This window comes from Zingiber officinale, chromosome 1B (assembly GCF_018446385.1).
Source record: "Zingiber officinale cultivar Zhangliang chromosome 1B, Zo_v1.1, whole genome shotgun sequence".
NCBI lineage: Eukaryota > Viridiplantae > Streptophyta > Magnoliopsida > Zingiberales > Zingiberaceae > Zingiber > Zingiber officinale.
In genome coordinates this window covers 49897059-49924814 of record NC_055986.1, presented here as the reverse complement: position 1 = coordinate 49924814, position 27756 = coordinate 49897059, and the positions used below count along the sequence as shown (strand labels likewise).

The following is a 27756-nucleotide window of genomic DNA, read 5'->3' as shown; positions in this document are numbered from 1 at the left end:
AATAATGTTGTTTCAAGACCGTCTTCAAAAATGTCCAATTCAGACGATTTAATTTTGTAAATTTATTAGTGCATTAAATTTACATTTTTGATAGTTTATTATCATATTTCAGTATGATAGAGCCTAGGGTGATATAACTAATCTCAAGCTATCCAATATCGTCAATCTCATAACAAAATACAAATACATAAATTACGAAAGATATTTTATCTAATGCAATAATCCTTTACATGAAAGACATCATACACCCAATAAATCATTTTCTGCCCATTGAGAATTGATCAAAAAAAATACATTTAAGCAGATTGATATAACATAAACTAATTTTAACTTAAAGTTGATGTAAATATTTAGTCCGGAACTCCAAATTCTCTGCTAACAATGTGAAAATATGCTTTTGTTTTTAGACGCGGGTAATAATAGTTTCAAATAAACAGTATTTGCTCGAGTCCAAAATTAATGCCTCCCAGAGAAAAAAAAATCATCATTACCAGGAAATTGAACATTTTATTATGATACAGGGAACTTACATTACTGAAGCAAGCTTTAGTTCAGAACTCAAATTATAGCAGGTTTATAGTATGTACATATAAAACTACAATTCCGTTGATTAGCAATTGACTTGAAGCCCTCTCCAAGACCATACGTATGAGAAATTGGAGTTCAAACAGCACCCTTGTTATCCACTTCTTTATGGGAATGTAATTCCTGAAGCTGTAAAAGAATTAGTAAATAGGTTATACTAATGATAAGGTGACTGATAAAAATGTATAATGATTTATTTTCTAACAGTTTTTGGGTTAATTGATCGAACGACCAAATTGTCCCATCAAGGAAGCGGCAGTCAGTAATGCTGTGGAGGAATCAATAAACCAGTGTTGATGGTAGTCAAGAATAAACTCCGTTGAGAAGTGATTTAACAGAACACATACGGGGAACAGCTAGGTCAAGCTCCAGTAACACAATAGGCAATTCCATTGACTAATTTACCATTTAGTTTTAAATTTAATGTGCTGACACCGCAAACAAATCACTGAAATTATCATTGGACCAAATATATATATATATATATATATATATATATATATATATATATATAACTTTTATGTGTTTCACTGAAAATAGTTTCTAAGAAGATACTTTGTAAATTTTCCCGTGTTTGGTGGAAAAATTATTATTAATCAAAAACTCCTTTTGATTCCTAAAAATAGCTTGTTTGAAGAAAGTAGGTCGTTTATTCACTCATTTCTCACTTTGGCCCATTGTATGTAGGGTAGAAATGTAATTGAAGGGACATCATCACACATGCTCAGTCAGCCAACCATGGGCAAGAATGGAAAGAGAATTTAAGACAAGGAAAGATGGATGGATATGGACAACGTTGGCATATTTTATGGACACTGGACATACAATCACCAAATGGTTTTTCCAAGTTATTAAGTATTCTTATAGAAACACGCCATAACACATGGTAGTGTGTTTCCATTTTATGTTTTCTTTATACCCAAGTTGGACTTGATGTTTTAGCATATTTTGTTCTGTATATAGCATAAGTCTACAGATTCAATAATTAACTCTACGGCTTTAGTTGGAATAACTGAGGATTAAACAAGTTAAATGATGTTTTCCTAGGTTTTGGTTTTATATCCTAGTGTTGGCAATATCCGAGCCTTGATCAGTTCTTAATAAAATTAGTCTTCAGAAAAGGATATTATCACAACTATTATGTTTACCTTTATGCTTCGCTTGGCTCTGGTAGTGTAATCAACCGTGAACTTGAGTCATAAACCAAGGCAGTGGCACAGCTGTAAATTATTCAACGTGTATTATTACTTAAATCAAAATAGTAGGAAAACTAGTATTAAGAAACACAATGCAGGGAAAGGTCAAAATTACTTTGAACATTTGAGTGTGTTTGTAGAGCCACCACTTGGCACTGACAATATAGTCCCAAAAAAGGAAACATTTTCCGTACCACAGTTCGGGCAGGGTCCCTAAAAGATGAATAGTGAAATCAATTTAGCATTTCATGAAGGAAAGAAGAAACTACCAAGAGTTACTGAGATCAATGGACGCGTACCTTCAAGATGAGAAAATCTTTCACTATGGCATTTGTAATTGTTTGTGCTATCCAAAAAATAAATGGTAAAGCAGCAAACCATGTAAAGATGAAGCTGAAGGGCTCTGGTAACTGCATCATGACAACATAAAATTTGAAAGATTAATTGGCAATAATATTTTGATATAAAACACAAATGGGTTAAATGAATTTATCTGGATCATGACATTAGGAGCAGTAGAAACCTAGAATGACCCTCGAGTCAATAACCATGTGCATGGTTGTTATCTTACTGCTTCAAGTATAAAGATGATCTGAAAAACATTTTCTTCTCCAAGGATTCCAACTCAACCAGTGAATTTATTGAATTTGAAAATACATTTGATAAATTAGTTTTAGGATATCCTTGATGACGTGTATATTCCTTGACCCTGACAGTCAATTAAGCATTTTGTATGCAAAACAGTATTGAATTGAAATTTCAAAATGATTTGAGAGAGTATCTTTTAGCCAGTGACCTCAATGAGAATAGTGGTATTTATTTTAAATTTTGAAGAACACGATATACATAATTAGTTTCTGTAGAGATAATGCTCCTCAAACTTCACTTCTCTGTAGCCACTTGTTTGTGCGCAGCCAGGAAATTGTAGATACCAAACTATCAAAGAGGTGGCTGTTGGTTCAATAAATTAGTATACATGGTCATTTACAATGGTGAAAGTGCGTGTGCTGACAGGCTATAAGCCTTTGAAGGATGCAGATGGAATTGTTAGTGTATTCCTTGTAATCTAGAAGTCAGGCACATCACGTATTAAAACTCATGGATGTCGGCTATGTTAACTAAACCAGTTTGCAGAAATAATTATGCGTCAAACCTTATGACTACTAATTCAGCTTAGTACTGTTTTTCTGCACTGAACTCCAACTTCATGGTCGGTAGAAATCAGGAAACACACTAAAGATATAGAAGATATATTTACCTCCAAAAGATAAGTTATCTCAAAGCCTGTCAAATCATCTAGAAAGAAAAACCTGTTATCAAAGAAAGTAGATGAAATCGATTTAGGAGTACTGCTATAAGAATGTGACAGTTGGACTGTACAGGTTAGACTATTTTTTTGAAAAGAAAAGGTACAAACACCAACAAGAGTGAACCCTGGCCACAGCAACTTCAAAGGCTCTCACCAATGAAGCTCATTGGCACCTTAAGATTATTGATTATAGAAACGTATTTCATGTTACCATATGCAACAATTTACAGCTATGCAGTATCTATCAGAAGTTCCCAAATTTCAGCTTTAAATTGAAACAGGGAAATGCAACAAGAAGTTCATATATTCATCATTCAGCATGTTGGGGTTTCTTCTACTCTTTTAATTCCTTAGAACTTCAAGATCATGGTTGTCAAGATTGGGTGATGTGGATCGCCTAAAGTTGGCTCGTTATCAATATAGGAAATTCCAATCTTTCATGAGAAATTGGTAATATCAAAAAGATCTTTGGAAGTTATAAAAAAAAACTCGAGATTTAAATAAATTACCTATAGTCTATAGATAAATTAGATTGCACTAGAAAATCGATGGAAACCATTGAAATTTTGCCAAATTAGGAACAAAATTGGATGTCAATGGTTGAAAATTTGTCTAAATTAGGTTGATTAAAAAAATTCAAGGTTTTCAGCGTGCTTTATGCCTACTCCAAATTGAACTCTAGCAAACAGGCACAAGAGGGTTAATTTGTAAACAACCACCAACTAGACCCCCAATCTCATGTATCTCTCTCTTTTAGAGTCAATTAAACAAAATTACTATTAATTGAGAGAAACCTAGATGTGATTTAGGAAGCAATTGAGCCGTATAATACCAAATATAGTTTTATCAAATAATATCAATCATATATTATTATTACTAAATTTGTAGTAATAAATATAATTTTAACAATTAGTGTGATATATTTTGATATTTTGATGAAATTATCTATTATAGTACATTTTTGTTATTTATTGCTTCGGTATTAATTAGTCAACCTCACCAAGTAGGATAAGACTTGATTTTTATTATCATTTCAGTATTAATTGATACATTTTATTATTAATTAATGATCTAATGCATATAGACTTATATTAGTAATTTACTATTATCTAATAGTTATAAAATATAATTTTATCAAATAATAACAATAATATCATGCTATACTAGGCATACATGTCATTAATTATACAATATTTAATGAAATATAATGTACATCCTGATTGAACACAATCTGTTATTTCATGTAGGAAGCATTTTTTCTTTTTGATTTTTTCTAAATGATACCAAGTTCACCTATCTTGCGATTTGTTGGGCTTCACCTTGATCTCGACATTGATTCCAATTTTGACAACCATGTTCAAGATCAAACCATACAATTGTGGAAAGCATTTCCTGAATAGAGATAGTAAAGAAACAACAGCGATGTAAGTAACCTGAGAATAATTGTTGCTTAAATTTAATTTCAAGAGATTATCTAGACTCAATCATCATATAATAGTATGCATTATGGGAAAAGGTATCACTCACAGTGTAAGAGCAATAACAGCTGCAGGCACATTCAATAGGAACATCTTGAAGTAGTCAACAGATAAGTCACTATAAACCTGTACAAATAACAATAAAAGTAACTTTTATTTCTGCTTGCAATTCTTGTATACGGTTTCTAAGTCGCTAAGAATCTTGCTATAGTGACATTTCAAAGTTAGATATATAATGTCTTAGGTTGGACACAATTCAGTATTGTACAATTATTCAGGTATATAAGGCTTTCTTCTCTGTCAAATCACTTATTATTTAGTTGTTCAACAGTGAAACAAACAACCTCTAGAATATATTGGCCTTGGAAGCATGGAAAACCCAACCACTATGTATCTGAGATTTCAAAAAAATACCAGCATCACACAGATCCACACACATATGTCAACACGAGTGCAATTATGAGTACTAACCTCAAATGATCATTACAATGTGATGTTACTCAAGTTGATCATTTTCCCATTAACATCCCAGGGTGCATGATCTCAGCAAAGTAAAATAAATAGCAAATCAGTTAACTAAAGTAGTAAGTGGATGATTTAAATATTATATAAATTCCATAATACATAAATAACCAGTTCTAAGAGAACCTTGGGAGCATGATCTTGGAAAAGTATGTAGTGAAAAAAAGGCTATGTTCTCAAGATTCTCTCAAGGAATTTCTGAAATCCACTTAAAAGGTAGATCCACTACCTTAACGGGCCCTAGTGCCATTTTAAAATCCACTTAAGGAGATACATTAGCTTGACTAGTTATTCATTCTTGCTGAGAGGTAAAATAAAACAATTAAACAATAATTACATTAAAATAAGCATGCAAAAAAGAACTAGAATGATCGATTATACAATATGTTACTATATAGAACACAAATAAAACTGGATTTAAAAATTTCACAAATCTATTACATAATTGAAGAAATATAAGGAGATACCTTCCTACTTCGGAGACTACATCGTGGGCCTTCTTCTACAGTGCTGCTCCCTTCTTTCTAAAGAAATGCAAGGGAAATAATAATGTATACTAAACACAAAAAAAGGGGAAACAAATATCTACAAAGAAGAAGAAAAAAACAAAGAAAATCATAGAATAAAGTACAATGTCTCCAAAATATGGTATGTTGAACTGCAAATCAATATGTAACAAAGAAAAATACTATCAAGTAGCAATTAGGTACAACAACAACAATCAAAGCTTATCCCACTAAATGGGGTGGGCTATATGGATCCTTATGGGCTATATCCCCTACTATATCATCATCTATATTTAAATAAATTTTATGTTGTTTTATTATTACTAACCATGTCTTCTTTTTTTTTTTTGTCTTCCTCTTCCTCTTCCTCTTCATCTCTCGGAGTTTTCCCTCAATCGATGCAACTCTGACTTTCTTTCTAATACTCTCATTTCTTATTCTGTCTATCCTCGTATGTCCACACATTCACCTTAATATCCACATCTCTGCAACTTTCATCTTCTGCTCATGTGCTCGAGTCATGGCCTAGCATTCAGTACTCATAGCAAATCTAACCGCCATTTTGTGGAACTTCTATTTAAGTTTTAAAGGTACTTTATGAATCACATAAAACACCCGATGCTAACCTCTATTTCAATGATCCTACTTGTATTCTATATAAGACATCTCTCTTAATCCCTCTATTATTTTTACAAAAATGATCCTAAATATTTAAAACTCACTTTCAAATAACTCGTCATCTCCTATCTTAATAATTATCTCATTATATCTAATATTACTAAACTTAAATTTCATATATTCTCTATTAAGCCCAAAACCTTTCACTTCTAGTGTTTCCCGTCAAGATTCTAGTTTAGCACTTACTCCTTCACGTATCTCATCTAACAAAACAATATCATCTGCAAACAACATGTACTACGGTTCTGTGTCTTGAATGTGTCCAGTGAGTTCGTCCATGATTTGTATAAAAAGATAAGGACTTAGAGCTAATCCTTGATGTAACCCTAAGTTAATCTGTCTAAAGTCTTCACTCTAGTCATTACATCCGCATACATATCTTTAATTAATTCAATATATGTTACGCTAACACCTCTTCTTTTTAGAATTTTTTCAATTGGGACTCTATCATAAGATCTTGCTTTTGCTCCCGATACTTTTTGTAGTGTTAAAAAAACACGGTTCATTTAAATAAATCAAGAGTTATGGGTTTAAGTAATTAATATGTTAATAGGTTAACGAACCCGACCCGATTTGCTAGCAACCCGACCCGGCTTAACCTTTTAAATATATGCCTTATATTTTTTTTCCCTCTCCCCTAATCCATGAAGTCGTCGGCCTCCCCACACCCCCCATCGAACCCTAGCAACTTTGGAGATAGATGAAGAACCTCGTCGAAATGCTTAAGGTGGTGTTTTCCCTACATCTCGCTGGTTATCTTTCGTACGCAAAAAAACCAAGGCAAGGTTCCCTTTCGTTGTTTTTAATTTACTGCACCATATGGATCATAGTATGATATCATGATGTGTGTTGCATTTAATTTTGGAATTGGTTGTGAAGATTTGACGAAGTTTTACATTTTGGTTGAAAAATATGGTTGCTAGAGGGGCTCAAAGTCTTGTAGGGGTTATTCAGGTGAGCGAAGGCGAGGATTTGGGTTTTTCTTTCTGGGTTGATCGGGTGAAAAAAGAAGAGGGCCAGTTTGCGAGGTGAGGTATAGTGACCGAAGAAGGGTGGATGGGAGGGCACGAGGGCAGGATCTTTTTCTAGGCATTTCTTTTTTTATTTACCTCTCATCTATTATCACCTTGAACTCTATTATTATAATTGCTAGTAGAATGTTGATGGATGCAAGTTGACGGTTTGTTTTAGCATATTATCATAATTGTTAGTAGGATGTTGATGCACGAAAGTTGACTATTTGTTTTAGCATGTAAGCAAATCATTTTATTTATTTAGCAATGTCTTCCTATGTATGAAAAGTAATAATGTCTTGTTTTTAATAATGTGATCTATATATGACAATGTGACGGATAGAGGAATCCGGCTCAAGAAGGTCCAGTGAATCTTACCAAAACAAAATATTATTGAAGCATAAGGGTTTGGGAATCCAACTTAAGAAGGGTCCGGTGAACCTTACCAACCTAGTACTAGGATAAAAGTTTGGCTAAACGATTAGACATTGAAGTATAAAGTAACTACATCTGATAAACTGAATTCTAGTAATTTATGAGAAGGAAATTCATGAAACTAATGTCATTGTTTTCCATTTCTTACATGGTAAATTATAAAATAAAGAAAATAATATTTCTCTTAAATGCGAACGGATGTTATTTTTATAAATGGTTGAACTTGCTGTGTCTTTAGACTCATTAGATCCATATGGTGGTACAGGTAACGAGAAGACAGAAGGAAGTGCACACCCGAGGGTCTCTTTTATTTGTCTAAATTTCTACATACATTAGGATGTTGGGTCCTAACGTCGATGTCGAGTTATGTGATTGATAGTCGGTTTAAGTTCTTTTCACTAGTTGGTTGCACTTTCTGCTCTCTTGAAGAATTATTTACTATTATAATGTTCAAACATAAATTTATTTTTTGGTATCATGTTGTACCAGTTCATAATGCATAATCTTTAAAGTTGGGTTGATTAATTCAAATCGCTTAAATGTGGATACCATAGTTGTTAAAAGTGCTTGCTTCGCTCGCTTAAGTACGAAGCGAAGCAAGGTGCACCCCTTGCACTTTTGAGAACTCAGAAGCGCAAGAGGTTTAGGAAGTGAGCAAAGAAAGCGTCGTTCACTTCGCAGAAACATTCCTTTTTTATTTTTAATTTTATTTAAAGCCCTAATTACACCTCTTTAAACCTTCGTCTCTTCGTCTGCCGCTGCTGCTTCTTCGCGTCTACCACTGCTGCTTCTCCATGTCTGTCGTTGCTGCTTATTCACGTCTGTCACTGCTGCTTCTTCGATCGCTTGCTTCTTCGATCGCCTGCCTCTTCATTTCGAGGTAAGTTCTCAATTTCTATTAATTCCTTAAGTTTGAGGCATCCTGGGATTCCTACACCGCCGGAGGCGTCCTGCGAAGCTTTCGGCGGCGCTGGAGGCATCACGGGAAGCTTCTACGAAGCCGGGAGGCGTCAAGGGGTGCCTCCGACGTCGCAGATGCCTTCGGCATTGCAGTCGTGAGTCGTAGATCACGATTTTTTATTTTTGAACTTTGCATTTAATTAATTCAATCAACTTCCAATTTAAATGGGTAGTTCAAACAACCTTTCAGAAAGCCTAATTAATTTATCCTAATAAAATATATAAAAAATATTTAAAATAAAAAAATCTAATAAATTATTAATTCATGAAAATCAAATTTAAATATATTTAAAATAATTTTTTAATAGATTTTATTAAATCATGAAAATCAAATTTAAATATATATAAAAAATTAAAATATAAAAAAATTGATAAATTTTATTAATTCATATAAATTTAATTTAAAGATATAAAAAAACACATTAAAAAATCTAATAAATTTTATTAATTTATATAAATCAGATTTAAATATATAAAAAATATTTAAAATAAAACAATCTAATAAATTTTATTAATTCTAAATCAGATTTAATTATTTAAATTTTAAATATATAAAATAATATTTTTTAAAAAATATCTAATAAATTTTATTAATTCTAAATCAGATTTAATTATTTAAATTTTAAATATATAAGAAATATATTTAAAATAAAAAACTAATAAATTTTATTAATACATATAAATCAGATTTAAATATATAAAATATATATTTAAAATTAAAAAATTCTAATTAATTTAATTAATTCATATAAATTAGATTTATATTTTGATAATTTATTTTTTACTATTTTATATTATTTTACTTATTGATTGTTTATTATTAATTGCAATGATTTTGACTCTTGATTCTTCACCATGTCAAATATAGCAATTCCATCTACTCGAAAAGATATTGCTTGGAATTATGCAACATGTTCGGATCATAAAAATCGAAATATTGTCAGTTATATTTTTTACAGTCTAATAACAAATGAAAGAATTTATCGACACAAGCTACATTTAGTTGGGGACAATAGAAATGTGAAAGCTTATCCGAAATGTCCCGAGCATGTTAAAGACAAAATTAGAGAGTTCATATAAAAAAAAAAAAAAAGAGTAATTTGAAGAACCAAATGGATGATATTCCTCATTCTGACAATATTGATGATCTGGAAGATTTGGAAGAACATGAAGATGATCATCAAAGTAAAGTGAAAGGGAAACGACCAATATCTGATCCAAGCATCCATCCTATGGTCCAAGATAAAAAGTGTAAAAAACAGGGCCTATTAATCTTTATTTTGTGAAGATGTTGATAAAATTGTCATACAAAGGCATGCAAAAACAAAGGATAATTTGATTAAAAATAAAAAGAAGCTAGGAGATAGTGCAGTTGAGAAATTTACAAGATGGATGTATGATACTGGAATTCCTTTCAATGCTATTAAATATGATTCTTTTGAGCCTTGTATTGAAGCTATTGGACAATTTGGATCAAGAATGAAACCTACATCATATCATGAAGTGAGAGTTAAGTATTTGAAGGAGTTGGCAAATGCGAACTCGCTTCTCAAATCCCATGAAAAAGATCATGCTAAGTTTGGGTGCATAATCATGGCAGATGGATGGACGGATAAAAAGGGTAGGACTCTTATAAATTTTTTGGTGAATGACCCCAAAGGACGCGTATTTGTTGAATCAATTGATGCTTCAGGCTATTCGCACACAGCTGACAAAATGTTTGAGTTATTTTTTAAATTTGTGTATCGCATTGGAAAAAAAAATGTGGTTCAGATTGTAACAAATAATATAAGCTGCAATGTCAATGCACGTAATATTTTAAATTTTTGTTACTTCCAATTAATAATTGGATCATATTTTTAATTTTTTTAACTAAATTTTTTTTTTTCAGGTCATCTTTCGAAAAATTAATTTCCACACTTGTACTGGACTTCTTGTGCAACTCATTATTTAGATTTGCTGCTCGAGGATATATTCAAAATTCCTCATCTCAGAAAATTGCATGAACGGGCATTGATGGTGAATGGTTATATTTACAACAGACCATAAGTATTGAGCATGATGAGAGAGTTTATTGGACAGAGGGGCATGGTAAGAACTGCAAAGACACGTTTCGCAACCATTTTTTTTTACTCTAAAGTGGTTTCATGTACAACAAGCAAATCTAAGAAAGATGTTTACATCTAAAAAGTGGGCAAATAGTCAATTTTCTAAAGAGACAGTTGGAAAACATGTAGCAGAAGTGATCTTTATGCCTTCTTTTTGGAAAAATATGGTTTTTGCATTAAAAGTTGGCGACCCATTGGTGAAAGTATTGCGGCTGGTAGACGGTGAAAAAACGTCTCATATGGGTTATATTTATGAGTCAATGGACAGGACCAAAGAAGTTATCGCTGTGTCATTTAACAATAATGAAGAAAAATATCGTAGTGTTTTTGAATTCATTGATAAAAGATGGAACGTTTAACTCCATCAACCTTTGAATGTAGCCGGATATTTCTTAAATTCAGAGTGTTTTTACTCAAACTCTGACATAGAAAATGATACAGAAGTGATGGAGGGTTTGTGCAAGTGCATATCTAGATTGATGAGAGGTGAGGATTTACAAGACAAGATCACAAATCAATTGGAAAAATACAAGAAAGTAGGACTTTTTGATTTGCCAATGGCTATCCGACAAAGAACTTCAAAATCACCAGGTAAATTTATAAAAAATATATTGTGCAATATCAATATTGGATGGTAATAAAGCTAATCTTATAATTTATATGTGTTTGTATTTTAAGATGCTTAGTGGTCTTCTTATGGTGCATCAACTTGAATTAAAAACATTTGCAATGAAGATTTTAAATCTCACATGTTCTTCTTCAAGCTGTGAACGTAATTGGAGTGTTTTTGAACATGTAAGTTGGAGTTTTTTTAATACATATTAAAATTTATATTATCAACTTAACATTTTACTTTTTATTTTTTTTAGATACATTCTAAGAAAAGAAATAGGTTGTCTCAACAACGATTGAATGATTGTATATATCAAGTACAATAGAGCTTTGAGGCGAAGATATGACATGCGAGATAAGATTGATCCTATTACTTTGTCAGAGATAGATGATAGTAATGAATGGTTAGGAAAATTGGATGACAGTGATAAAGATAATGATAATAATTTTTAGTCTATGAAAGTGAAGAGTTGTGTTGGAGTGATGTAGCATCAGCATCTAGGGTTAGTCAGAGTACATATGGCTTTCGATCTCGAAATGTGTCTTCTTCAAAAGGAGCATCATCATCTGCTTCAGCAAAAAAAAAAACAAGCTTCAACTCAAACTAGTCTTGTAGATGAAGAGATTGGCCTTAATAATGAAACTGAAGAAGAAGATACCGATGGATACAAATCAAGTGATGAAGCTAATGATGACGTAGATTTGGACAATAAAGATGAAGAAGATAATTATTTTGATATTTCCTCTATCACATTTTCAAAGACTTTTGATTTAATTTTAGTTTTTTAAATAATCTACAGCTTTATCAAAGAATATTTTATTTATCGTTATTTGGATTTTTGGAGACATTTTCAAAGACTTTTAATAAAATAATAGTCCTTTTGTTTATTATGCTTTTTTCCGTAAAGTCGCGCTTCGCCTTACGCTTTAAGCCCCAAGACCCTTAGCGCTTTTTTGTGCCGTGCGCTTTGACAACTATGGTGGGTACTACATGTTTAGTGAAAAGTATGAAAAAGGGGTTCTAGGATGTTTCATTTGATATCAGAGTGAAGTTCCTGGTTAAAGGGTTGTGCCATTGTTAGTTACGGGAAGCTCAAGAAGTCAAGCCTCAAAGTCTGTAAGTTTAAACATTCAGTAAACGAAAGAATTTAGGTGATATGACCGTTAAATTATACTTGCGAATTATGAGTTTATTTTTTTTTCTAGTAATGCCACCTAGGCAATAGGTAAGGAGGAATAGAGAGTATGAGGAGGGGAGGCATGAGGAGGCACCACCTCCCAACCCTCGCCGGAAGGGAGACAAGAGGCGCCACCACCTCCACCTCCACATATGGACGCTAATACTCGCATGCTAGAAGGTATGGAGAAACTATTATAGCAGCACGCTGAAACTGCTTGCAGAGTTTGACCAAAAGCAGTTATGAGCGATTCAGGAGGATGGACCGCAAGGATTTCTTTGGGGATGGATTAGATCTTTAGAGATAATATTCAAGTTTATGGATATGACAAATGCAAACAGGGTACGTTACACTACCTATTTGCTCAAGGAGGATGTCTCTTTATGGTGGGAAGAAGTAAAGAAGTCAGTTGACCTGAGCACCCTAACTTGGGAGAGGTTAAAGAAAATATTCTATGAGAAGTACTTCACAACAGATGTGCAGCCACGAGTGAAGAGGGAGTTCATGAGCCTCCGACAGGGAGACTTATCTGTTGCGAAGTACGTCCAAAAGTTTGACAAGGGATGTCATTTTGTGCCTTTAATTGTCAATGATGCGGAGGAAAAGTTGAGACACTTCTTGGACGGTTTACAGCCTACTATTCGCCGCGATGTTCTAATGGAGGACCCGATGGAGTACTTTGATGCTATTACCAAGGCCTTCCGGGCAGAGTAGGCCCTAAAGGATATTGAATTTGAGATGTAGAGAAAGAGGTAGCATCTCCAATAGCAGCAACAATAGAACAAGAGCAAAGGCCTCAAGAACAACAAAAACAACAACCTCCAAAGTCAGATGCTCCAAAATCAAGTGACAAACCTTTGTGCAAGGAGTGCAACGGCATCACTTTGACAAGTGCGTGTGGGGATCAGGTAAGCGCTTCATATGTGGGGAAGACAAGCACAAAGCTACTGAGTGTCTAAAGCCCCATGACTGGCCGAGTTTTTACGATGCATACCGAGTAGGCAGAGCCAGACACTAAGCTTTTCACAGATATTTTAGTTAAATTCAGCATTTTATATTGTCATATTATTTGGAATACTAAGTTCAAATGCAAGGATTATCGTTGAAGTAAACTTGAATTGATGGGTGGTTAGGTTGTATATTTCAAAACATAGAATGTTTAGGGAGTAAGATTTGAAACTTATGATTGCTTAGGATTACATTTTATTGATCTATTTATCCCGAATTAGGCTCACAATTTGAAGGGGGATTTTCAGGAATTTGATGAAGTAGATTAGAAACTTTTCTACGGAATATAATGATATTAATATCACGGGTAAGATATTTATAGCGGGTGTAGCCACTTATATCTTGCTAGATTCTGGAGCTACACACTTGTTTATATCTGAATCCCATATAAAACGGTTGGGAATCTTACCCTTGTACGGAATTGGGATTTAGAGTTACAGTGCCATGGGGAAAGTAATGTTATCTACTGATTTAGTGAAGAATGTGGAGCTCCAATTGCAGAAAAATATTGTACGAGCATGTTGTCAATGCCGGAGTTCGACATTATTTTGAGCATGGATTGGTTAACCCTATATGGAGCTTCGATTGATTTCTAACAGAGGTCAATATCTATCTGACCACCCAGAGGGGAATCGTTTATCTTTGAAGCAGCCTTGAATAGATGGATGTCACACATGATCTCTTGTATTTGTGCAAGGGAGTTTTTGCGTAGAGGTTGCCAAGGATTTCTAACCAGCATCATTTTAGTTCAGCTAGCCAATCAATTGAAGAAGTGGATGTTGATAAGAGACTTTTTTGGTGTATGTCCTAATGATGTTTCCGACATTCCGCCTGAGAGAGAAGTGGAATTTTCCATTAAGTTGATGTCCGATACAGTGCTGATCTCTAAGGAACCGTATCGCCTAGCAGCTACAAATGAAAAAACTAAAAGATCAACTTCAGGAGTTGCTAGATAAGGGATTTATTCGCCCTAGTTTCTCCCCATGGGGCGCACCGGTGCTTTTTGTAAGAAGAAAGGCAAAAGTCTGAGACTCTGTATCGATTATCGAGAATTGAACAAAGTGACAAAGAATAAATACTCATTACCAAGGATCAATGATTTATTTGATTAGTTGTACGGAACTTCAGTATTCTCGAAAATCGATCTTCAATCGGGATATCATCAATTGAGGGTAAAAAAAGCAGATGTGCATAAGACAACTTTCAGGACTCATTATGGCCATTATAAGTTTTTGGTAATGTCATTCGGATTGACAAATGCCTCAGCAATCTTCATAGATCTCATGAATTACGTATTTCAACTGTATCTTGATCAGTTCATTGTTGTATTTATAGACGATATCCTGATCTACTCATAGCAGAGAGAAGCGCAGGCAGTACTAGAGGACGACACTATAGATACTGCAAGATCAAAAATTGTTCGTAAGTTCAACAAGTGCGAATTCTGATCGGACAAGGTGGCATTCTTAGGCCACATCATTTCGAGAGGAGTAGAGGTTGATCCGACTAAGGTCGAGGTCGTCAATCAGTGCCTAGAAATGCAACTGAGATATACAGTTTCTTAAGCTTAACGAGCTATTATCACAAATTCATCAAGGGTTTTTCCTCTATTGTAATGCCCTTGATAGCTCGGACAAAGAAGAATGCCAAGTTTATATGGAGATCTGATTGTCAAAACAGCTTTGAGCAATTAAATCAAGCACTTACCACAACACTAGTTTTAGCTATGCCATCAGGGCAAGGATAATATGTGTTATACACTGAAGCTAGGTTTGGGCACAGTGTTAATGCAGCATGATCGAGTTATTGCATATACATCTAGGCAATTGAAGGTGCATAAGAAGAATTATCCGACTCATGACCTTGAGCTAAGCGCAGTTGTTTTTGCCCTAAAGATTTGGAGGCATTACTTATACGATGAAAAGTGCAAAATCTATATCAATCACAAGAGTCTTAAGTATATCTTCAACCAGAAGGAGATGAATATGAGAGAGACGATGGCTAGAGCTTGTGAAGGACTACGATTGTGATATTAACTACCGCCTCGGGAAAGCTAATACAGTTGCAAACGCTTTGAGCAGGAAGACGGTAGTCATAGCCCAACTATCAATGCAGGGACCTCTTCAAACTGAGATTCGGAGATTTGATCTTGAGATGTATGCTAGGGTGAGGCTCTTAACTTATCCACTCTGATAGTACAATCTACCTTGAGGGACCGCATCCGTGAAGGGCAGTCGACAGATGAGCAGTTACAGAAATGGAAACAAATGGATGAGTCTAAGGGTCGAAGAGGTTGTATTCAGTTGAGGATGGATTCGTTAGATACTGAGGTCGACTTTGGTTCCCAGTGTTGATTCTCTTAGAGTTAAAGTGTTGATCGAGGCGCATAACTCTCCTTATTTGATACATCCAGGGAGTACAAAGATATATAAGGACTTGCAGCTACTATATTGGTGGCAAGATATGAAACGAGATACCACACATTTTGTATCAAAATGCCTAACTTGTCCACAGGTGAAAGCGGAATACCAAAGACCAGCAGGGATGGTTAGACCACTTCCTATTCCCAAGTGGAAGTGGGAGAACATTACAATAGATTTTGTTGTGGGTTTATCGAGGATAGTAAAGGGCTTCAATGCTATTTGGGTAATCGTTGATCGTATCACTAAATCAGCACACTCTCAACCCATGAAGATGACTTTTACAATGACATAATACGTGGAGCTGTACATTCGAGAGGTAGTCAGACTACATGAATCCCAGTTTCTATAGTGTCGAACAAAGACCCAAGATTTACTTCATCCTTCTGCCATGGGGACCAAGTTATTGTTTAGTACATCTTTCTATTCTCAGACAGATGGATAATCAGAACGGATGATACAGATCTTAGAGGACTTACTATGAGCTTGTGTGATTGACTTCCCGAAGAGTTGAGAACAGAAGCTACCTCTGGTAGAGTTCACCTATAACAACAATTATCAGTCGTTTATAGAAATGGCTCCTTATGAGGCACTTTATAGAAGGAAATGTAGATCACTTATTCATTGGGATGAAGTCAGAGAAAGAGCTGAGATGGGGCCCGAGATTGTTCAGCATACTCCAGATTTAGTAATTAAAATCCGAGATAGGGCCCGAGATTGTTCAGCATACTACAGATTTAGTAGTTAGAATTCGAGACAGGATGAAGACTGCACAGAGGCAATAGAAGAGTTATGCTAACAAGAGAAGAAGAAATCTCGAGTTCGCAGTTAGTGATCATGTCTTCGTAAAAATAGCACCCGGAAGGGTATTATGCGACTTGGGATGATTAACAAGCCCAGTCCTAGATTTATTAGACCTTTTGAGATCCTAGACAGAGTGGGAGCATTGGTAGAGTGGTCTTACCACCGAATATTCAGAGGTACACAATGTGTTCCACGTATTGATATTGAGGAAGTACATGCCAAATCCTTCGCACGTCCTGAACTATGAGTCGTTGCAGCTTACACTAGATTTGGCCTACGAGGAGAAGTCGATGCAGATTTTAGACAGACAGAAGAGGAAGTTGCGAAGGAGGACGATAAAGATGGTCAAAGTAAAATGGTTGAATCACTCTAATGGGGAGGCTACTTGGAAGATCGAGTCGGACATGAAGAGTCGTTACCCGAAGTTATTCGGTAAGTTAAAAAAAATTCAAGGATGAAATTCATTTAGGGGGGATTGTAGTGTAAAAAAAATGGTTCACTTAAATAAATCAAGAGTTATGGGTTTAAGTAATTAATATGTTAATAGGTTAACGAACCCACCCTGATTTGCTAGCAAGCCGACCCGACTTACACTTTTAAATACATGCCTTATATTTTTTCCCTCTCCCCTAACCCTTGAAGTCGTCGACCTCCCCACACCCCTCATCCAAACCTTAGCAACTTTGGAGAAGATAGAGGAAGAACGTCATCAGAACGCTTAAGGTCGTGTTTTTCCTACGTCTCGCTAGTTATCTTCTGTACGCAAGACACCAAGGCAAGGTCCCCTTTCATTATTTTTGCATTTACAACACTATATAGATCATAGTATGATATTTTGATGTGTGTTGCATTTAATTTTGGAATTGGTTGTCAAGATTTGAAGAAGTTTTACCAATTTTGGTTGAAAAATTTAGATGCTAGAGGGGCTCGAAGTTGCTGCTTCTTGTAGGGGTTGTTCGGGTGAGGGAAGAAGAACCGGCAGCGAAGATTTGAGTTCTGGGTTGTTCGGGTGAAGAAAAAAGGGGGAGGTTACGAGGTGAGGTATAATGACCGGAGAAGGGTAGATGGGAGGGCATAAGGCAGGATCCTTTTCTCTGCATTTCTTTATTTATTTACCTCCCATCTATTAGCACCTTGAACTCTATTATCATAATTGCTAGTAGAATGTTGATGCATGCAAGTTGACTGTTTGTTTTAGCATATTATCATAATTGTTAGTATGATGTTGATGCACGTAAGTTGACTGTTTGTTTTAGCATGCAAACAATTATTTTATTTATTTAGCAATGTCTTCCTATGCATGAAAAGTAATATTGTCTTGTTTTTAATAATGTGATCTGTATGTGACAATGTGATGGATAGAGGAACCTAGCTTAAGAAGGGTCTGGTGAATCTTATCAAAACAAAAGAGGTTTAGGAATCCGGCTTAAGACAGATCTAGTGAACATTATCAAAATAAAAGAAGTTTGGGAATCCGGCTTAAGAAGGATCTGGTGAACCTTATTGAAGCAGAGAGATTTGGGAATCCGACTTAAGAAGTGTATAGTGAATCTTACCAACCTAGTACTAAAATAAAAGTTTGGCCAAATGATCAGAGATTGAAGTATAAAGTAACTACATCTGATGAATTGAATTCTTGTAATTTATGAGGAGGAAATTCATGAAACTAATGTCGTTGTTTTTCGTTTCTTACATGGTAAATTATAAAATAAAGAAAAGAATATTTCTCTTAAATGCGAACGGATATTATTTTTATAAATGGTTGAACTTGCTGTGTCTTTAGACTCACTAGATCCATATAGTGCAGGTAATGAGGAGACGAAAGGACTTGACGGATGAGCTTTCTTGTACCTGGCAGTGCATACCCAAGGGCCTCTTTTATTTGTCTAAGTTTTGACATGCGTTAGGATGTTGGGTCCTAATGTCAATGTCGAGTTATGTGATTGATAGTCGGTTTAAGTTCCTTTCACTAGTTGGTTGCAGTTTCTGCTCTCTTGTAGAATTATTTACTATTATGATGTTCAAACATAAATTTATTTTTTGGTATCATGTTGTACTAGTTCGTAATGCATATAATCTTTGGAGCTTGGTTGTTTAATTCAAATTTCTTAAATGTGGGTACTATATGTTTGGTGAAAGGTATAAAAAAGGGGTTCTAGGATGTTTCACTTTTTAATTAGCTGCGTGAGAAGATGTATAGCTCGACCTTCAATGCATGAATCCAAATTAATTTTCGATCACCATGGTCTTCTTCCTTAATCTTTTTTCTATGACTTTTTCCATAAGTTTCATAGTATGACTCATTAGCTCAATACCTCTATAGTTTGTACAATTTTATATATCTCTCTTGTTCTTATATAAGGGAACTAGAGTATTTCCATTCATTGATTTGACATTTTTTTTCGTTTTCAGTATCATGTTAAATAATTTTGTATATCATTCAGTACCTTATTCCCTAGATATTTCAATACCTCTATCAGAATATCACTTAGTTCAACGGCTTTTTCATTTTGCATTCCATTTAAAACTTATTCTACTTTTGAAGTTTGAATTTTACGATAAAAATTTAAATTTCTATACTCATTTAATCTACTTAAATTGCCTAAGTTGGTCACCTAAACCTTTATTAAAAAATTAATGAAAATATCACTTCCACCACTCTTTATTTTTCCACCATGTACTAGTACCCTATTACATATCTTTAATATATTTTATTTGGATAAGATCTCATCTTCCTCTCTCACTTTAGCTATTGTATAAATGTCTATTTCTCCTTCTTTTGTATCCAATTTTCAATATAATCAGTCAAAAAAATATTTTTTACTCCATTCACTGCTTTTTAGTATCTTTCTTGGCTATTGTATATTTTTTAAAGTTTTCTTCGTTCTTACAAATATATAATTCCTTATAAGCATTTCTTTTTTCCTTCACTTTCTTCTGTACTTTCTTATTTCACTGCCAAGATTCATTACTTGGTGGTGCATGCCCTTTGGACTCACTGAGTACACTCTTAACTATTATTTTCAAATTCGATATTATCTTATTCCATGTCGTATTAGAGTCGCGATATATTTCACCTAATATTTGTACTCCTACCTTCTCCTTAAATATGTTTTGTTTCTCATATTTAACTTCCACCACTTGATTCTAGGAGTTATGTATATTTTCCTTCTAGTGATACTATAATTGAGGCGTATATCCAATACTTTTAACCTATGTCGAGTAGTTAAGCTTTCTTTAGGAATGACCTTGTAATCTTTACAAATCTTTCTATCCTTCTTCATAATCATATGAAAGTCAATTTGTGATTTACTATTCCCACTTTTGAACATGATCAACTATTCTTCTTTTTTTCTCAAAAAACGTATTAGTTAGTATAAGGTCATATGATATCGCAAGATTCAATATAATTTTCCCTTCTTCATTCTTGTTCCAAACACATAACTAGACCCGACTCGATTCGGAACCGACGGTTCACCAGTTCGGAATCGTCGGTTCGACTGTTCGGAACCGCCGATTCGACTATTGAGAACTACCGGTTTGACGGTTCTGAACCATCAATTCAATAGTACGGAACTGTCAATTCGACGATTCAGAACTGACGATTCGAAACCGCCAATTCAACGATTCAGAACCGCCGATTCGACGATTCCTGGGTCGACCCATAACCTTAGCCGTCCACGACAGTTACAGTTCACGGTTCAAAATCGTCGGTTTACAATTTATGCACAATTCACCACGGTTCATCATGGTTCAAGATTATATTATATTAAAAAAAATTAAAATGGTTAAAAAAAACTTACACTTATTTAAGTTGTCTACGTATAGTATACCCCTTAGGGTTAGGGTATAAGGACTAAATCGTAATCATTAATCAAAAAAACAATCATAATTTGAACCATTAAAAAAAAAACTCCTCCCTCTCAATGGTCAGAACCATCAATCTAGCGTTCGGAATTATTTTCACACTTTTAAAAATATCTTTCTAAGTATGAAAAGAAAATTAGTGATTAGTTATAAAATAATTAACTATCAAATGTGAATATTAATTTATTGTAGTCTAATTAGTAAGGATTCTTAGTCCTCAACTAGGAGACCTGGATTCAAATCCTAACAAACACATACGGTTTTTAACAAATTTTTATTAATAAAAACATCTATTTAGAATAATAAAAAAAATTAACTGGACCGCCGTTTAATTTGCTTATTGAATAACTAGCCTAACTCATAACCCCCATACACTCTTTCATATTCCTCATTTTTCACTCCGACATACTCATTTACACTGCCTCCTATTAAAATTATTTCATTTGGCGGAATGTTTTGTAATACTTCATCTAGGTCGTCCCAAAACCTTGATTTGGTATCTTTATCTAATCCTACTTGAAGTACATATATGTTAATTACGTATAGAGTTACGTTCGCCACTACTATCTCGAGATTTATAATTTTATACACCTTTCTCACTCCTACAACTTTATATTTTAATGAACTATCTACAACAATACTCACTCCATTTCTTGTTTTACTTTTTCCTATATAGCATAATTTAAAACTCGAGTTCTCTATCATGTTTGCCTTCTCGTCTACCCATTTTGTTACACACAAAATACTAATTCTTCTCTTAATTATTGTATCTACTTCATTGTTTTACCAATGAGGGTTCCTATGTTCCATATTTCAAATCTTAGACTATTAGTGTTCTTATAATATTTACTCTTATCCAGTACTTTAGTTCTCTTATATAAGAATAAGGGAGACGTACAAAATTGTACAAACTATGAGGGTATTAAACTAATGAATCAGACCATGAAACTTTAGGAAAAAGTAATAGAAAAAAGATTAAGGAAGGAATAGGTGACCGAAAATCAATTTGGGTTCATACTTGGAAGGTCGACAATAGAAATTATACATCTTCTTAAACAACTATTTGAAAAATATCGAGAGTAAAAATAAGATCTATACATGATATTTGTTGATTTAGAAAAAGTTTATAATAGAGTCCCAAGAGAAATTATATAGAGAATTCTAGAAAAGAGAAATGTTAATGTAAGGATATATACGAGCAGAGTAAAGACTTCAAGCAGAATAACTGAAGCATTTCTAATAAAGATAGGGTTACATCAGAGATCAGCTATAAGTCCCTAACTTCTTACATTAATTATAGACGAACTCACTACACACATTTAAAACACAGTACCGTAGTGTATGTTGTTTGCAGATGATATTATTTTGGTAGATAAAACACGTGAAAGAGTCAATACTAAACTAGAATCCTAGCGGGAAAGGTTTTAGACTTAGTAGAATAAAGACAGAATATATAGAATTTAAGTTTAGCAATATTAGACATAATGAGATAATTGTTAAGATAGGAGATGACGAGTTGCTCAGAACCGAGAGATTTAAATATTTAGAATCATTTTTGCAAAACGATGGAGGGATTAAGAGAGATGTCTTACATAGAATACAAGCAAGTTGAAATGGAGGAGCGCGTCGGGTGTTTTATGTGACCGTAAATTACCTCTAAAACTTAAAAGAAAGATTTACAAAACCACAGTTAGACCTACTGTGTTATATACAGTTGAATGTTGGGCTATATCTCAAGCACATGCATGAGATGAGAGTTGCAGAGATGAGGATATTAAGATGAATGTATGGACATACGAGGATGAACAGAATAAGAAATGAGAGCATTAGAGAGGAAGTTGGAGTTGCATCTATTGAGAAAAAACTCTGAGAGACACGTTTAAGATGGAATCGGCATGTACTTAGACGACCAATAAATGCTTCAATTAAGCGATGTGAAACTATGGCAAACACACATCAAACGAGGAAAAGGAAAACCAAAAATGACTTAGTTAAAAACTATAAAACAAGATAAAATTTATTTAAATATAGATGATGATATAGTAGGAGATAGAGCTCAATGGCGTAAAAGGATCCATATAGCTGACCTCACCTAGTGGGATGAGGCTTGGTTGTTGTTGTATTTATTCTTATCCAACCTATAGTATGAGAACTCTTGCCTATTTAACATTACACCTAAGTTTTCATAAAGATGTAGCGGTCCTATGTTACAGTCGGACCCTACAATACGAACTCTTATATATTTATCACTACACCCGAATTCTAGAGATGTAACGGTCCTTACTAAGACATTACAGTCAAACCTGCAATACGTTCCTTCTGGAAAATAACCTAGTATTAGCACAATAGTTTAATGTATCCATTCATTGCACATTTGTCATAGTTTAACGTTGGATGGCAACCTAATGAAACTCTCCTCCTTTATCCAGACTTGGGACGGGCCATGACGGAAAAATTGGTCATGGGCGGAGTTAGTTCCAATATAAATAAATAAAAAATATTGAGATGGTACTAATCAAGTTTCAAAATCTCAATCGGATCGATTTCGTGGACATTGATTGGAATAATACTATGTCGATTTTATGGTACTGGTGGATAATTGTAGGCGAAGGCAAAGGCAAAGGCAAAGGCAAAGGAGATAAAAAATAAAAATAAGAAACACAATTGTATAGTTAACTCATCTAGAATGACAAAGTTTTGACATTGAATTATGACATTGTACTATATGGATAAAATCTGCAAAAAGATTATAAACATTATTTCAATTCATCTTGATGTGTTTTGTAACATGTCAAATGTTAATATGACACGATACTCATCAACATTATTCACACAAACAGATTTCTTGTGCTAACACCAAGTGGTATTGAGTTTAGATAATTTTTCAAAATGATATACTTCAACCATGCCGTTGGACACAATACGAGATTTCAAGCCATGATACTAACACGATTAAAGATTATTTATAGATTTAACTAAGACAAATCAATTAGCACAAAGAAAACTCTAATGTAATAAATAATGTTTAATTTGTATAAATATTACTAGTGATAGCTTTGCAAACAAGTTCAAAATATTGAGATTGATAAGACTTGATGATGATGATAGTTGAAAATTAATAGTCACCTAATAATAACACGTCTAATATTTTCATATGAGTACAAGTATTGACCTCAAGAAAAGGAGCAAAAAAAATTTTTAAAAAGACAATATAACAATGTCATGTTTTGGATTGGAAACGGCCTCTATACTTTTGCATAATAAGGCTGCTTAAAGTTGATCGTCCATGACCACTTTATCAAGAAGCTTGCATTAGACGGAAATATCATGTTATTCTAGTCAACAGTCACTTCATGTACTAAAAAAAGATTAGTGAACCTTTAGTCGCAGCTTCAGTTCATTGAATTCAGCATCTGTCATTATGGGTTTTCCAGCCGCATAAGCCATTGAAGCTTCCAAAAGCTTCTGCTCATCTGGACCTGTTAAATGAATAAAAAGCAATGATGCTGGTTTTCAAGCGGTCTTCAAACATTTAGTTGATAGTTGGCAGAGACAAATAAGGAAGACTTCAAGAGACTTGAGAAAACAGATGATATACTTAGCATGACCACGCTGCTTCCTTCCCACATTAATTCTTCCTTGAGATTATCAAATTCTTCATTTGACATTATTGGCTTTTTGTCAAAATAGAATGACTACAAATAAGAAGAAGAAGAAAAAAAAAGGTAAGAATAGATCAAAACAAAGCAAAGTCATGATCATGTAGTTATAATACTTGCAAAGCTTGAAGAAATTCTTGCTCAAGCTCTCCTATTGTCTTTTTATCCTTCTTATCTATGCTGCAATATTGTAGGATTTTGCTATCAACAACTTCATCATTCTGAAACTGACCTGTAAGCAAAAAAATGATGTGAGAGTACATTTAGGATGTGATGGGTGACCATTAAAAATGTATTCTGGTAGAGTATATAGTTTAGTCTCAAATGGGGTATGGCCAGCATAATTGTAAGAGGTATAACATTACATATAAATAAACTCAGTCAAGTGCTCCATTTTCTATTCCTTCCCTCTCTTTACTAATTATTGTTTTTCAATATAATATGCGTGTAGACACATAAAACAAACTGATAAAACAGAATGAATACAAACATTAACCTAAAATAGCAATGATTAGAGCTGCATCAAAACAAAAACTCACTCTGGAATTAAAATTCTTTTGGAAAACCCTATAAAGGAAACCCTAACACCATATTATTATCCTTACCAAATTGAAGGGGAGGATTGCCAAGATTTGATGTAAGCCTTCCTACCCCCTCCACTTCCATTCCTTCCTTCTCTTTACTAATTATTGTTTTCAGTATAATATATGTGTAGACACACAAACAAAACAATAAAACAAAATGAATACAAACATTAACCTAAAAAAATAGCAATAGTTAGAGCTGCATCAAAACAAAAACTACTCTAGAATCAGAATTATTTATGAAATCTCACTGGTTATTCATGGAGATCCTATTTTGTTTGAAATGACCAATTTTTCCCATGCCACATATCCTCAAATATCAAAATAAGTACTTTAACTTAAAGAATATATATATCTTGGTGATATTTGAGGGGGAAAAAATAGGGAATAAAAAGAAACGAATAATGCTGAATTATTTAATTAGCCTTTTTCATCTCACAAGAGTTTGTGCCGGTTTGGTATTAAAAAAGGTCTTATCATATAAATTAAATGTAATATCCCAACATATAAAAATAGAGAATATACTTAAAAGTGCTTGTTTACTTTGATGCTTATCAAAATGAAAATGCACATTTTTTTCATTGCCCTTTGTTGGTGCTGCCCTACCTAGAATCTCTATGCATTACTAAGGAACTATTTTTTGCACACAGTTGTAAACCTGCCATATGAAAAGTTAAAAACCTCACTCCTTTTAAAAACCCCTCTCCACTATCATAAACCTTTCCAACAAATTTTTTATGACCTCACTATCAATTTACTTATTTTTATTTATATTTTTCACTTATCTTTATTTATAATTTCATTTACGATATATAATATTAATTAATATTTTAATTTAATATTTATAATTATATTAGTATTTTAAATTTTATATATTTATTTATGTAAAAATAATAATTCAATAAAAACAAATCTTTAACAAAAATATAAATAAACAAAAAAAAAATTAAAAATAAAAAAACATTAAATAGGGCAGCGAGCCTACTGACCTAGCCTACTGCCCTCACACGCATGGCAAGAGAGAGCGCATAAACCCTCTTTGCATCTTTTTTTTATAAAAAAAAAGTATAAACCGGTCCTAAGATTTTGGGACCGATTTATAAAAAAAAATTATAAACCACACCCATATAGTGGATTTATAATGGGGGGTTTGCATGTGTCCTAAACGGAGGGCCATCTTTTTGTATCATGTAAGGCAATTATGTGATTAACAGGAGGGAAAAATATCGGTAAGCAATTTTGCAATGGTAAGCCATTGGGATTCCAATACCTATTTTAAAATTCAATTCTACCGATATGCATGCACACATTTTCTTTGTCAAAGTTTGACAAGCCATTTACTATGTAAGCAAGCTTTCAGGGCATCATCTATTTGGGCAAAATATATCGTTACAACCCAGATTCACACACTGAATGCAGCTAATGATCTACGATGGATTCGTTCAAAGAAAAAAGAATAGATCATTAACAAACGAAGAACACAACTCTAGTCCATAAATACATTAGAACAGACCCAAAACATGATTAATAGAACAGCCCAAACACCTTCATCCGGCAAAAAAAAAAAAGGGTTAAAGTAGGGGTGGGATCTGACATGTTACAAAACACAAACAGGTTAAACAGGTCCTTCTAACCTGGCTGGTCGGTGGTGGCCCTCAAGGTGCAGGGGTGGGCTCTGCGGCCGAGGTTTCGGTGAGATCGAAAGTGCTGCGAGGGGAGATGAAGAGCGCAAGGGGAGAGTAGGTGCGAGGATCGGCAGCGGAAGGGGGGCCGGAGCAGGGCAGGGCGTCGCGGGGAGACGAGCGACGAGAGGCAGGCCATCTCGGTCGCCATTGGAATCGACCGCTGCGTTGTTCGTTCGTAGTTGAGTTCGAATTCGGATCGGAAAGATGAAGGAGGAGGTGAGCGGGAGAGAGAGTGAGAGGGATAAGGAGTGTGGGGCGGGCGGAACCTGTGGAGGACATTTTGGTCGCGAATCTGCTCTCGTTTTACAACCACGCTTTCTTTCGACTCGGCGTTGCCGCGCCATATAACTATCTACTCACTCCATACGTGTCCTGTGCTATTCAGGTATATATTTCCCGAGTCTATTTGCTGGCAAACTGTTGGCTGGCCAGAGTACTTTAATAAATATTAACAACACGTACACGGTGATTATTTAGTATCAAGCAATTAAATAATATTATTCAATATTAATATTATTTATTTTATAAAAAAATTAATCTAAAAATAAAATAAAAAATAAATTATTAATTATATGTTAAATTATGCAGTGAGAATGTCTGATATCATCCGAAAAATTGATGAGATACAGAAATAAATATATATGATTATGATTTTTTTTCTAAAGAATCAATGAGATATAGATATATTGATATAGCTATATCAATATATAGAAAAGATAAAATAGATTGATTAATGTATTGTAATATAAAAATGATAAGAAAGAGAAAGTTATAGTAAAAATTATAGAGAGAAAGGAGAGAACAATGAAGAACCGATGAGGATTAAGACAACGAGAAGATGTGATGTAGATAGTAAAAATTAGGTTTTACATCTTGTAGATCCCGTGTGACCGATAAAAGAAAGGTGAATTACCTGTCAAATGAAATTAACCCCTTCTCGTTCTTTCAATTTGGATTAGTAGCATAACTATAATAAATTAATTGAACAACTAATAAAATAAAGAAGATAAAAGAATTACTTGGTTACAACTTAGATGGTTGTCAATCCAAGACGTTGAAAAACTCACTAAAGAATTCTCTTTCATTGCAGGTGGAGAAACCTCTTACAAAAGTTGACAACTCAAAAGAATGACTAGGAAAAAGTACGAG

At 33.9% G+C, this 27756-nt stretch overlaps 1 protein-coding gene across 2 annotated transcripts; it reads right to left on the bottom strand.

The window, feature by feature from the left end:
- Positions 1 to 487: 487 nt before the first annotated feature.
- Positions 488 to 26888, bottom strand: LOC122056324 (PGR5-like protein 1B, chloroplastic). Of its 2 annotated transcripts, none has more exons than XM_042618246.1 (11): positions 26557 to 26888; positions 24455 to 24570; positions 24278 to 24374; positions 24058 to 24158; positions 5558 to 5614; positions 4618 to 4694; positions 3040 to 3091; positions 2081 to 2191; positions 1897 to 1994; positions 1734 to 1805; positions 488 to 708 (listed from the first exon to the last, which is right to left on the bottom strand). In XM_042618246.1, the coding sequence occupies exons 1-10, from the start codon at positions 26753 to 26755 to the stop codon at positions 1736 to 1738; spliced, it is 978 nt and encodes a 325-aa protein (XP_042474180.1). In that variant the 5' UTR covers positions 26756 to 26888; the 3' UTR covers positions 488 to 708; positions 1734 to 1735. The 2 variants fall into 2 exon arrangements, with proteins under 2 accessions (XP_042474180.1, XP_042474172.1); XM_042618238.1 differs by having other exon boundaries at positions 488 to 714; positions 26557 to 26887.
- Between the last annotated feature and the right edge of the window lie 868 nt (positions 26889 to 27756).